The 15,026-nt window shown below is 36.9% G+C and overlaps 1 protein-coding gene across 1 annotated transcript; it reads left to right on the plus strand.

Moving 5' to 3' along the window:
• Positions 1–697: 697 nt before the first annotated feature.
• LOC110914953 (phosphate transporter PHO1 homolog 1) lies at positions 698–14,722 on the plus strand. The gene is made up of 13 exons (XM_022159552.2): positions 698–1,132; positions 1,407–1,713; positions 1,857–2,250; positions 2,406–2,454; positions 2,595–2,666; positions 2,915–3,044; positions 11,881–12,001; positions 12,090–12,339; positions 12,440–12,589; positions 13,163–13,315; positions 13,451–13,729; positions 13,885–14,021; positions 14,406–14,722. The coding sequence occupies exons 1-13, from the start codon at positions 911–913 to the stop codon at positions 14,494–14,496; spliced, it is 2,355 nt and encodes a 784-aa protein (XP_022015244.1). The 5' UTR covers positions 698–910; the 3' UTR covers positions 14,497–14,722.
• The last annotated feature ends 304 nt before the right edge of the window (positions 14,723–15,026 follow it).

Here is a 15,026-nt window from a genome sequence, read left to right on the forward strand (position 1 = left end):
AAGAAGAAAACAGAAAGATTCAACGGTAATTAAACAAAAAGTTAGGTGAAGCTAGCCATAGGGCCGGCTCTAAGAATTCGTGTACCCTGTTCGAGCTCGAAAAAATGTGCCCTTAGTCCTTAACGAAATGGGGTATTGGGCTCACTGAAGGTTTAAACCTAATGTCAAAGGGGTTAATAACTAATCTAAACCATAAGAATAGTTTTGTAAGTTGGTCTTTGTTGGTGTATGGGCGTACCCTATTAAAAAAATATTTTACGTATCCATATCGGGTTTTTTTTATAAAAACCGTACCCCTTGAAATATCGGGTCCTGGCCAGTGGTCCTTCCCGCCCACCCCTAAGGCCGGCCATGGCTAGCCACCTGATATTTCCAAACGAAAAACAAAGACTAGACATTCAACAACATATACACGATCGATAAGATTTCTCGAACTGCAAATCAACCTTAAAACATATAAACAAGCCTATTACTTTTTATTGGGGAACATGGGCATTAGCATTAAATATTAGGCTCGTTGGTGCTACTAAAGCATATGTCTACATCTCCACACATTCCTCCTTGAAATTCCAACTTTTCATATGTGCACCCAAGCATTGACACGTCATATTAGAAAGTTTGCCAATATTTATTTTATGAACTACATTATAAACTTAGGCCTTATATAATTACAAGTGGAGGGCAGCATAGGATAAATGAGAAATAGAACACAGGATATTTTAGAATGTGCTACACTAGAGAATCAGTACGAGCCACTTCATTTAAAGTTACCCTTTATCATTACACCAATTTCATGTGTCCATAAATATTGTGATCCTAGGCTTCTATTAGACACTCTCAACTTACAAGTGCATAAACGAAAACACTCTCACTTGGAGGTTAACTGTTTCAGTCACCTTCAAGAAAGAAGATGGTTAAATTCACTAAGCAGTTTGAGGGTCAACTAGTTCCGGAATGGAAAGAAGCCTTTGTTGATTATTGGCAACTCAAGAAAGACATCAAGAAAATCCATTGTGCCTCTTCTCTTGCATCAAAGCCTAAACAAAAAGGATCTTTAACCAACACACTCTTCTCCTCTATAAATAAGCTTTCCTTATTTGGGAATCAGCATCGAGGGAGAGAATTCATACATGTACTCATACTTTCTCCCCCTCCATTTTAAATTAGCTATAATTTAAATTATGTTTCTTGCTCCCATGACCTCACCGAGGCCCATGGGCGGGATATATATAGGTAATATAAGGGATTATCGCACAAAAGTTACATTCGTAATTAAAAAAGTATGATGGTATAAATACAAAATTACGGACAGATTTTATGATCATTATGACGTGTGCCAAAGGCTAACCGTTTTGTTTAAAAATATGTATGGTTTTCGTAATGTGGTTTTCTTTATTTTGTATCAGGTTCACAGTAAACTTACATCCACAACTACTAGGGGAGTTGTATACGAAACCGAATTGTTAGATCAGCTTGATCACACTAAAGCAACTAGTGCATTTTTTGCCCTTTTGGATCAACAACTTAACAAAGTGAACGAATTCTACAGAAAGAAAGAAAAAGAGTTCCTTGAAAGAGGGGAGTGTCTTGAGAAACAATTACATATTCTTGTAGAGCTCAAAACCGCGCTAAAAGATCAGCACAAAAATAAAGCTAGTTCATCCTACCATGACTCCAAGGATGAAGACTCTATATCCGGCACTGTTTCATGTGGTACGAAAGTAAAATCTAAAAGCGGTCAATGTGGTTTAACTAGATTTGAAATAAAATTATTCTACTTTTAGTTATGCCATTTCATTTTTCAATTGATAATTTATCTGTCTAATTTAATTGGCGTTGTTTCTATCTGGGCATAGATGAAGAATCCAGTAGGGGCATGACAGACCAAGATTTTCAGGAAGTCGAAAATTTAGCAGAAGATCTGGACAGATATGCTATGCAATTTAATGTCTTACCAAGATCAGAAGAACTTGGTAAAGAAAGATCAAAAAGCCAGGGGGAACGACAACTTTCTCGTTGTATTAGTGATTGCCATGAAAAAAACTTGAAAATTCGCATTCCTCTAACTAATCCGACACGCACATTCTCCTATCTACTTTGGGAAGATTTGATCAATCAGTCATCCAAAAAGCAAAATGGCCAGGGAAAAAAGCTTCACATTAATAAAACAAAGCTCCATCATGCTGAAAAAATGATTCGGGGAGCTTACATTGAGCTCTATAAAGGATTGGGATATCTCAAAACTTACAGGTATTGTTTTGCTTTTGCTAAATTATTATTTATTTAACGTTCTCTAACTATTCTATTCTGAAGTTTATACCATATACTTCAGTCCACATTATTGCATAGAGAATTTTCATTCATCAAAAGCAATCACAATTTCCATGACGATTAATTATTTGCAGGAATTTGAACATGCTTGCCTTTGCGAAGATTCTAAAGAAATTTGATAAAGTAAGTAGATAGTGTAGGTTTGATATCTCAAGTGGATTGACAAAATCTTATTTATTTATCCTTTTGTTTTACTTTTTCCTACAAATTTATATTGTTGACTAGATTAGATATGCCACCTTATGCTGTCTTGCTCTTTTCAGGTTACAAACAAGCAAGTTCTTCCCATTTACCTTAAAGTTGTCGAGAGCTCTTACTTCAACAGTTCCAACAAGGTCAAACTGAAAAAAAAAAAAAAAAACTTTAGTTTAAGTAATTAAATTTAGTAGTGCCCTATGACATAGACACAGTAATATGTCAAAGGATGATGATTGCAATTAATTAGGAGATTTTAGACCATATGAAGTGGATTTTTCCATATAGCCAAATAGCCAATATACAAACTGTAGAAAATTAAAGATTCATTAGTTTCATGTTATATCTTTCCTATATTCACAGCATAATCAGTTTATTTGTATGGCAGATTATCAAGTTGGCAGATGAAGTTGAGGAGATTTTCATGAAACAGTTTACAGAAGATGACCGAAGAAAGGCAATGAAATACTTAAAACCGACTCAGCGCAAAGAGTCTCATGCTGTCACCTTTTTCATAGGTGTGTGCCTTTACTTTCTTTTGTTTCCTTTTCCTTTTTGAAAGATTGAATATGATGAAGGAATAGACCAAGAAATAACTGGCCACTAAAAAAATTAAAGATAAGGAATTTGAAGATAATATATGAAACAAGAAAATCCCTTTTCTCCAAATCATCTTTCCATTAGTGAGCATTTGTGCGGTATATACCTCCGTACCACTGTGACTGAAATGATGCTCAAAATTTCTATTTTGAGAATAGCGGTTACATATTATGGACCAAAACAAAACACGTCGTTGTGCAAGCGTTTTATTTTAGTTTTATTTTTAACGTCGAATGTTATTCTACCTCTATTCACTCCTAAATTACACGTACTAAACTAGTCATATCTATTCCTTTCATGGGATTAAACCCAAGACCTCCCACGTACGTATTACACCTCTGCCATCTGGGCTAGTCCCATAGTTTCGCATGATGGGGGAAAACGCAAAACCCGGTCACAAACGGTAAACACAAACGCGGAAGCAAACTTCGTTTGACCAAGACTTTTCCCAAACTAGAATGAACCTGTGAGGATGCAAACAAATAGGGTATCCCAACTACAATCAAAACAGCCCCAAACAGCCCGAAAACAATAATAATAAGAACACCAAATTTTAGCGTGGAAAACCTCTCAAGAAAGGAGAGTAAAAACCACGGGACTACTAGAGCCGCTTCAAATCCACTATCACCAAATTAGAGCAATACAAAGTCTTCCCTAGGTCTACTAGAGGCATACAATAATCATCATACACTTGGAATCAACAACATCAAGCATATGGAATCAAATACAAAGACAAAAGAAGAAGATACAACCAAATTCTGCAGCAGCGAACAGGGGCTGTGCAGACAGACTTCCAGAGCTGATTTCGACAAACCCACCGTTGGATAAGATCGCCCTGATGTCAGAATGACTGTGTCCAAAAATCAGAGCGATCCAACGGTTCAATCTCCGGGAAATGAACGAACTCTGCACCTAGGTTTTGAAGTGACGGAAATGAGCGAAAATTTCTTCTTCTTTTGTGTGAGCCTTTTGTGAATGTTTTTAGGGTGTTAGCTGATCAAACTTTGCTTCTCCTTTTTATTAATCTTCAAAGAAAACCAAATGGGCCAAAGAAAAATTGATGGGCTTCCTCATTGGCCCAAAAACCCAACAATTCTCCCCCTTTTTGGCCTATGAGGAAGAGTTCGCCATCCCGGCGATTGAGCAACATATCTTCAACTTCTCCCTTGCCAAAGATTTTGTCAACATATCGGAACCATTATCATCGGTATGAACTTTATCAAGTTCAAACAACTTGTCTTCAAGTGCATCTCTAATCCAATGATACTTCACATCAATATGTTTTGTTCTCTTGTGAAACATAGAATTCTTTGCAAGGTGAATAGCACTTTGATTATCACAAAGAACCACGTAGCGCTGTTGCATAAAGCCAAGCTCCTGCATAAACCTTTTCAACCACAACAGTTCTTTGCATGCTTCTGTTGCTGCCACATACTCAGCCTCAGTGGTAGACAAAGCAACATACTTTTGCAGTCTTGACTGCCATGAGACAGCTCCCCCTGCAAAAGTCATCAAATATCCAGAAGTGGATTTCATGTTGTCTTTGTTTCCCGCCAAATCAGAATCCGTATAACCAATAAGCATTGGCTTTCCATTTCCAAATGTTATACCCAATTTGGAAGAACCACGTAGATATCTAAAGATCCACTTAACTGCTTCCCAATGCTTCTTACCTGGATTTGATAGAAACCGACTAACAACACCTACTGCATGGGCAATATCAGGTCTTGTACACACCATTGCATACATCAAGCTTCCAACCGCTGACGCGTATGGAACTTTATCCATGTCTTCAATCTCCTCCTTCGAAGAAGGGCAATCTTTATCGGTTAGTTTAAAATTGGGAGTAAGAGGTGAACTAACCGATTTGGCTTTATCCATGTTGAACCTGCGAAGCACCTTCTCAATGTATTGCTCTTGTGACATGTGCAACTTCTTTGAAGCTCTATCTCTAGTAATCCGAATACCAAGAATTTGTTTTGCTGGCCCCAAGTCTTTCATAGAGAACGACTTGCTCAATTCTTTCTTCAGCTGAACAATTCTCTCTGCATTCTTGCCTACAATCAACATGTCATCAACATAGAGTAATAAAATGATAAAATCATCATCACCAAACCTCTGAAAGAAAACACAGTGATCTGAAATAGTCTTTCGGTAGCCTTGCTTCCCCATAATAGACTCAAATTTCTTGTACCACTGTCTTGGTGCTTGCTTCAACCCATAAAGACTTTTCTGAAGCTTACAGACATAGTCTTCTTTACCTTTAACCTGAAAACCTTCAGGTTGCTCCATATAGATTTCTTTATCCAAGTCACCATGAAGGAACGCTGTCTTGACATCCATTTGCTCAACCTCAAGATCAAGACTAGCTGCCAAACCAAGAATCACCCGAATGGAACTCATCTTCACGACTGGAGAGAAAATCTCATCAAAATCAATACCCTTTCTTTGACTGAACCCTTTAACCACCAATCTTGCTTTGTACCTAGGCCGCGAGGTATGTTCTTCAGTCTTCACCTTATAGACCCACTTGTTCTTCAGAACTTTCTTGCCTTTAGGAAACTTTACTAATTCAAAGGTATTGTTCTCATACAAGGAATTCATCTCATCTTGCATGGCTTCAACCCACTCCCTTTTGTGTTCATCTTCCATGGCCTCTTCATAACACTCGGGCTCTCCCCCGTCAGTGAGCAAGACATACTCATCAGCAGAATAACGGGTGGAAGGATGACGGTTTCTTGTAGACCGTCTGAGTGGGACAAATGTTGGCATACCTGGTACTGGTAACTCTGGATGAGGACCCTCATCTAACTCTTGTTGCTCTGGAATATCATGATTATCAGTACCGTGTTGTTCATCATGTTGAATATCATCTTCATTATGCGGCTCAAAGTGCTGTGGAGGAACTGGATCCAAATCAGTAAGATCATCAGTATGTTGAGGAACTATCTTTGTCTTCTCAATATCTTTCAAACTTTGATCTTCAATAAAATCAGCATCGAAACTTCTTATGAGTTTCTTCGAGATTGGATCATAAAACCTGTGTCCAAACTCATCTCCCCCATAACCAACGAATATACATGGCTTGGTCTTTACATCAAGCTTTGTTCTTTCATCTTTGGGAATATGCACAAAAGCCTTGCATCCAAAGACCCGCAAATCATCGTATGAAACATCTTTGCCGCTCCAAACCCTGTCAGGAACATCAAAAGACAAAGGAACACAAGGAGTACGATTAATAACATTTACTGCGGTGTTCAAAGCTTCACCCCAAAAGGAATTAGGCAACCCTGCATGTGATAGCAAACATCTAACCCTTTCAGCCAATGTTCTATTCATCCGCTCTGCTAAACCATTCAACTGTGGTGTCTTTGGAGGAGTCTTTTGGTGCCGAATACCTTTCTCTCTACAGTAAGCATCAAAAGGACCAATGTACTCACCTCCATTATCTGTTCGAATACACTTGAGCTTCTTCTCAGTTTGTCTCTCAACCAAGGAATGAAACTGCTTAAATACATCTAAAACTTGATCTTTAGATTTCAAGGTATAAGCCCATACCTTTCTTGAATGATCATCAATGAATGTGACAAAATATAAGCAGCCCCCAAGTGTTCTAGTCTTCATAGGACCACAAACATCTGAATGCACCAAATCCAGTATATTGTTTCTTCTATGAGGAGGGTGACTCTTAAAAGAAAATCTTCTTTGTTTACCTGCTAGACAATGAGAACACTTCTTCAAATGAACATTAGTTAAATCTGGCAAGGCATTTCTTTTCAACAATATATGCATCCCTTTCTCACTCATGTGACCAAGTCTTTTATGCCATAACTCGGTCATATCATTATCGACTAATGAGTGGACTGAATTTGTAGAGATCTTCGGATGTGCCATATATAACTTTGAACTTCTTTTACCTCTTGCCACGATCAAAGAACCACGAGTGAGTTTCCAAACACCATCACCAAAGGTACTATGGTAACCATCATCATCAAGTAAACCTGCAGAGATCAAATTAAGTCTAATATCTGAAACATGTTTTACATTATGTAAAACCAACTCCATCCCAGTATCAAACTTCAAGCAAACATCTCCAACACCAATGATCTTAGATAGCCCATTATTACCCATCTTAACAACCCCAAAGTCACCAGGTGTATGAGATGAGAAAAAATCCCTTTGTGATGTCACATGACAAGTAGCACCACTGTCAACAACCCAACTCGAATCATCACGTGTAATGTTCACCACATCATCATCACAACAAATAAAGAACTCTTCGGTAGCAGTATTAACTTCAGCTGTGTCATTGCCACCATCATCTTTCTTATGGTTGTTCTTCTTATTGTTGTAGTCAGCTTTCTTTTTCTCCTTCTTCAGTTGTCTGCAGAATTTAATTGTGTGCCCTTTCCTACCACAATGATGACATTCATAATCAGCAAACTTACCTCGAGACTTACTACGATGCTTCTCTTTGTTACTCGGACCTCTACTTTGACCTCTCCCCCTGCTTTCTGTAACTAAGACATCTGAATGTGAAGAGGAACCTTGTGACTTTCTTCTCATCTCTTCATTTAAAACACTGCCTTTAGCCATTTCCATAGTAATAATACCATTTGCTGCAGAGTTGGACAATGAGGTCCTAAAAGTCTCCCAAGAATCCGGTAAAGTACCAAGAAGCCATAAGCCTTGTACCTCGTCTTCAAACTTGATACCCATTCCTGCAAGCTGATTAATAATACCCTGAAAAACATTCAAGTGATCAGAAACAGGAGTTCCATCATTGTACTTTAAATTTATCAATTGTTTAATCAAGAACAGTTTATTGTTTCCGGTCTTCCGAGCATACAATTCCTCAAGCTTGTTCCACAAAGTACGAGCGTGAGTCTCCCCGCTAATATGGTTCAAAACATTATCATCAACCCACTGGCGAATATAACCACAAACCTTTCTGTGCAATATATTCCACTCTTCATCTGTTTTATCACCCGGTTTGTCAGTATTAAAAACAGGCATATAATAATCCTTAACATAAAGGAGATCTTCCATCTTTCCTTTCCAAACATGATAATTAGAACCATTCAAATTTACAATCCTACTTGTATTAGCTTCCATCGTTCAATCAAGTTTCAACCCAATAACAAGAGCCCCTGGCTCTGATACCACTTTGATGGGGGAAAACGCAAAACCCGGTCACAAACGGTAAACACAAACGCGGAAGCAAACTTCGTTTGACCAAGACTTTTCCCAAACTAGAATGAACCTGTGAGGATGCAAACAAATAGGGTATCCCAACTACAATCAAAACAGCCCCAAACAGCCCGAAAACAATAATAATAAGAACACCAAATTTTAGCGTGGAAAACCTCTCAAGAAAGGAGAGTAAAAACCACGGGACTACTAGAGCCGCTTCAAATCCACTATCACCAAATTAGAGCAATACAAAGTCTTCCCTAGGTCTACTAGAGGCATACAATAATCATCATACACTTGGAATCAACAACATCAAGCATATGGAATCAAATACAAAGACAAAAGAAGAAGATACAACCAAATTCTGCAGCAGCGAACAGGGGCTGTGCAGACAGACTTCCAGAGCTGATTTCGACAAACCCACCGTTGGATAAGATCGCCCTGATGTCAGAATGACTGTGTCCAAAAATCAGAGCGATCCAACGGTTCAATCTCCGGGAAATGAACGAACTCTGCAACTAGGTTTTGAAGTGACGGAAATGAGCGAAAATTTCTTCTTCTTTTGTGTGAGCCTTTTGTGAATGTTTTTAGGGTGTTAGCTGATCAAACTTTGCTTCTCCTTTTTATTAATCTTCAAAGAAAACCAAATGGGCCAAAGAAAAATTGATGGGCTTCCTCATTGGCCCAAAAACCCAACATCGCAAACAGTAAGTTTTAAGTTTGTAACCATTAATTTGATATATAACACTTCCAATGTATCACAATTACAATATTGTCTAACAAAACTCATATTTTAAGTTTGTATGACCAAAATGTTTTGAGTCCAAAGTCCTATATAATATATTGTCTCCTTGGTTCACTACAACAATTATGTGATTTCTTCATGGTTTAATGTAAATGCATAAAAATAGAATTGTGCAACACTGAGAAATAAGTAAAAATAGTTTACTTTTTAAAAGATGCTCAAGTGGCCACGTTGCCACTACAATATAGTCTATCAAAGGACTTCTTCGGCTGTCAAAGTTATAGATCTACTTTCGTTAGCTAAAAGCCGGTAAAAATAGACCTTTTTATCCTCATATAATAATAAATCCATGCAGAGTTTATTTACTTATCTTTTGCCCTACAAAGATAAAGGGCAACATATATGGTACTTGGCTTTTTTGACTGCCACTAAAATATGTGGAAAACCAACACAGCACGGATTTCTAGTACATCACTTTGAAGTGTGATCTTTCTCAGACTAGTGGGTATGGTTTGGCTCATCCCCACGGGGATGAGCCTCCACGTAGGCGCCACGTAGACGGCTCGTGGGGGATGAGCCAAATGAGGGATGGAGGGGGATGGAGGATGGGGCCCCACCTCATTATTTTATAATTTTCTATTGTTTAATTTAATAACCAAGGTAATAAAAAGTTTATAAAATTTAAAAAACACCACATCAAACAACATAAATAATTTCATTCCATAAAAAAAAAAAATTACATTCCCTAAAAAAAAAGAAACCGAAAAAAAAAATTACATTCCATAAATAATTTCAGTCCATTGCCTCGCCTTTGCTCTCGGTTTTTGCGCGGTTTCGGGTTCAACCATCTTTCCCTTACCTTTCTTTTTTTTGCGCGTGAGCTCTTGCGGTGGTGATTCGGGGACGACTTCTTCATCATCATCTTCAAGTTGAACCGGGGGTTGCGATTGGGATTGTAGTTGTTCAAACGTGTTGCGTTGCATGATTTGTTGGAGCGCTTGATATTGTTGAACTTGTTGTAGTTGAGACATTTGTGAGAAGGCGTTGGGTGTTTGTTGGAAACCCGAAAACGGAAATGGCGAAGCCCCCCACGAAGGATCCATAGTCGGAGTGTAAGCGGGACTAGAAAAAAAATTAGGTTGGTTCGGATTTGGATTATTCGGGTTGGGGTTGTTCGGGTTGGGGTTGTTTGGGTTGAATGGATTCATGTTTGGGAGAGAATGGTATAAAAAATATAGAGTTTTTTTATAAAAAAGGATGAGAAATGGAGAAGAATGGGAGTAGAATGAGAGAAATTGGTTTAAAAAAGGTGTGGGATTATGGTATTTATTTAAAAGGAAATTGATTTTTTTTTTTATTAAACTAGCCGTTTAATAACGGTCGGATTTTTTGAATGAGGCTCGGCCCACCCGGCTGTGGGTGGCCGATGTTGATGGAAGCCGGACCAGGGGGGCGGTGTGGGGGTCCGGCGCCGGGCCAAGCCGGGCCAAGCCGGCCCCCATACCCACTAGTCTCAGCACCATATCTTAGTGTTTCTCATAGAAGAACAAAAACATTTGTTTGTCCTATAGTCACAAAGTTATAATATTGGTTAGAATATTATTTCCATCATTCGTAAAATAGACACCAGTCCCAAGAAATTAGACAACAATTTTCTATTGCTACTTTTCAATAAATGCACACTAAAAGAGCATATTTCAATAATATTCTATTCTATCTTAAAAACCAAAGTCGGTGGATTTTCCTCAGGCTTTGCCTTACCCCCTAAACTTTTACAATATCGCATTTCAAGCCCCTCAATTTTGCTAAGGCCCCTTCACTTTTAGATTAATCAATTTTAGTCCCTTATCTTACTTTACTATACTTCTACTTTAACAATTGACATCTTTAGCCCATAGCTTTTTACTAATTTAAATTTTCTTCGACAACATTCATTTGTTAATTTCTTTTGTTTATCCATATCATTTTTTTACTTAAAAAAACTATTTTTCCATACATATTTTTATGTACGTATCCGTATAAATGTAAAGGTGTCTACGTTTCGACATAAACTTTTTCTAGAAACGAGTTAGGTCAAATATAACACGTTTTCGTTTAAAAAACCAATTGTACGTTTTCATTTGGATATACTTTTTTTGAATATAATACGTTTTCTTACTTATTTTATGTACGTTTTTATAAATTTTGTTCCGAACACAGTAGAGTCAAATTGTGATTTCTTTTTTTTTTCAAAGCTTTAATTAATCCAATAGAATAAGTTAGGATTGTACGAGATAGATTCAGTTTACTTTACGTAATGATACAATCGCAATACTTATATATGTTATATTGAGTTCAATCAGATATGTCGAAACACGTATTTTCGTATGGTTAACGCATCACCTAACACTTGAACAAATCCATTCGATGTTTGCAATGTACTCACGCCGCAATGCGCGCGTGCCTTATTACTAGTTTTTGCTTAAAGTAATACATGTCTAATCAATCATGTGCATGAAAAATCCACTCTATCTTTTTATTCTAACTTAATCTATCTTTACATCATGATACTTTAATTTAATTAAAGATTATTTCTAACAAATGATTTCTGTAGTAGCTTAATTTATTTTTTATCTAAAGCTAGGGAATTCCAATGAAAAACAAGTGATTTATGAAGATATAAATCGTATTCTTCCAAGTTTGAAAGAAATATAGCTTCTTTCGGAAACGAAAAAAAACTTCGATATACACCAGAGATGTTCCAAGGCTAAAAACAAAATGAACACTTACAATTATATCAGAAATTTGTGTCTGATTTCCGTTCATGGTTTTTATAGGGCTATTTACGGGATGTTTCATTGCGCTCTTCGCTGGGTATGCCATCATGGCTCATACCACTGGAACATATAGACCACAAACCAATACCATATACATGGAAACGGTGTACCCTCTTCTTAGGTATGCCGTGATCTTATTACACATTAATATAAAAAATATCTATAGATGATATGTACTGGTTAGTGACAATATATTCCTAATTTTGCAGCATGTTCAGCTTATTGTTTTTGCACTTTTTCCTATATGGATGCAACATCTTCATGTGGAGAAAAACCCGTATAAATTATAGTTTTATCTTTGAGCTATCTCCAACACAAGAACTCAAGTATAGAGATGTCTTCTTGATATGTACCATGTCGATAACAGCTGTAGTGGGGGTCTTGTTTGTTCATCTTTCGCTAATGGATAAAGGGTATTCCTATTCTCAAGTTGAGTTGATGCCCGCCCTGCTGTTATTGGTAAAGTGATTACTTATATACCCCTTGAACTCTTTTCAATGACTTTGAAATACATATTAAAAGATTTTGAAACATGTGTAATTATGCTTTCAATATACAGGCTTTTTTGGTATTGCTTGTGTGTCCCATCGATATAGTCTATAAGTCAAGCCGCTACCGTCTGTTGAGTGTGCTAAGAAACATCATTTTATCGCCTCTTTACAAAGTTGTGATGCTGGATTTCTTCATGGCTGATCAACTTTGTAGTCAGGTCCGACTCTCGCTTTGTACTATCATTATTATCTTTTTGTTAATAGGTAAATATTGATTGGGAATACAAACCCAAAAAATATATGAATGGTGGCCGAATTTACAGATTTTGTATGAACTTTTTTTGGAGCTTAAATCTTTTTCAATTTCAGAATTTATACTAAAAGATATAAATATCTATCTAGGGTGGGGTTTTAGAGTGAACACTGATGTATTTGCGAACTGAGTGAACAAATCTTGGCCATTGATTTACACACGTGGATGGCTAGGATTTCATCATCAAATCGTAAGATACACTAGTGTATTTCATCATCAAATCCTGGCCATTGATCTACACATATGTATGGCGAGGATTAGTTCGCTCAGTTTGCAAACTACACTAGTGTTCACTCTTGAACCTAATCCTATCTATATATGTGTATATTAACTAAAAAACTTGGAGGGTTACACCCTTCCTGACTTTGTCATTGTGCATTGTTGAAACCGAAATAAACACAATCTTTTCTAATTCTCGCTGAATAATTGTTATATAAGTCATAACTGATTGTTTGACATGAACTTTCATGTGAAATAGGTGCCGATGCTCAGGAACCTTGAATATGTAGGATGCTACTACATAACTGGCAGTTACAAAACTCAAGACTACGGATATTGTGTTCACACGAAAAATTACAGAGATCTTGCCTATGCTGTTTCCTTTTTGCCTTATTACTGGCGAGCTATGCAGGTTTGGAACAATATATTTTTTCTACATATACTTACCGTACGATGGATAAAAAGCAAGCCACATCCAAGTTGATTTATGACTTCATATCCGCAGTATGCAGACATCCTGTTTTATATTTTTTATTTTCGATTACAGTGTGCTCGGAGGTGGCTTGATGAAGGAGACACAGGCCATCTGACAAATTTAGGAAAATATGTATCTGCAATGCTAGCCGCAGGGGCAAAAGTGGCATATGAAAAAGAAAAGAGTGTGGGATGGCTATGTGTGGTAGTGATAATGTCAAGTATCACAACTGTGTATCAACTGTATTGGGACTTTGTTAAGGATTGGGGTTTGTTACAAATGAACTCCAAGAACCCTTGGTTAAGAAACGAATTGATTCTTCGTCGAAAGTTCATTTACTTCTTCTCCATGGTATATATGCTTGTGCTTGATATACACAACAAATGTTCATTAACAAGATAGTTAGTAACTTAAACCAGAATGAAAAATTAAAAAAAGTATTGAACTTTTGTTGGCATATGCATGTCAAAAGTGTGTTAAAATCTTCCCTTTGCCACATTTTACAGGGATTGAATGTTGTTCTGAGGCTAGCTTGGTTACAAACTGTACTACACTACAAATTTGGGGGCATTGATTACAGATTGACAGGGCTATTTTTAGCTGCCCTTGAAGTCATTAGAAGAGGCCACTGGAATTTCTACAGGTAAAGAAAAAAAGATATTAAATTAAGAGTTAAAGAATTTCTTTTTTTTTTTTACTTTATATGCAAATAAACTAATTTTTAACTAGTTTCTTTTTTAACGGCGAACATACATCTCCAAAAATCTACTCGTGACACCTTATGCCACTAAGATAAGAGGCCATGGGCAATTTTTAATTAGTAAGATAGAAAACTTGCTAAATTTTGCAGAGTAAAAGTGGGACATTGAATGCAACTATAGACGCGCACTAATTTTGTTTTACCTGTAACTAAAGGCAAATCCACGCGAATTTTGAATGCACAAAGTGAGAATTTGACCTCAAAGTTCATACATTTTGCTTCACAAATAACTTACATGTCGGTATGGCCTTTTGAATTGTCCCGCAGATTGGAGAATGAGCATCTGAATAATGCAGGCAAGTTTAGAGCTGTGAAGATGGTACCTCTTCCATTCCATGAAGTGGATGAGCAAGACTGATAATCATATATTCATATGCAAATTCTCAACAAGAGGTGATGGTAGAATAGGATTCCGTCAATTAAGGCACCCATGGTTCACAAAGGAACCTTTAAGCTTCACAAGTTGAGGCATTAGGATCTTAATTTATTCTTCCTTATCTTTCTTGTGATCAGATTGTGCAAATAATTCATATTTGTACACAATTTTTTTCTCCGTTTAATAGAACTTCATTACCTTTTGGGCCTAATATTCTTTAAGATGGCTTCAATTGATTTAGTTGCTTTATAGAAGCTAGTCTTTTACAAATCCAATCTTAATCAATATAACGGCAAATGTTTATTTCTATAAGAACTTACAGAAACGAAAGCATCTTCACATCAGCACAAAAAGCGTTACTCCTTGGCCATTTAATTGCAATGATACACTATTTTAAATCGCCTACGAATAAAAGACAGTCAGAATTACTAAAACAAAGCAGTGTATAAGACAACTCAGTTGTATTGAATCAGCACCACATAAGGCAGTGTTGAATGATAATCTAGCAGCCG

Source organism: Helianthus annuus, chromosome 16, assembly GCF_002127325.2.
Source record: "Helianthus annuus cultivar XRQ/B chromosome 16, HanXRQr2.0-SUNRISE, whole genome shotgun sequence".
NCBI classification, from domain to species: Eukaryota; Viridiplantae; Streptophyta; class Magnoliopsida; order Asterales; family Asteraceae; genus Helianthus; species Helianthus annuus.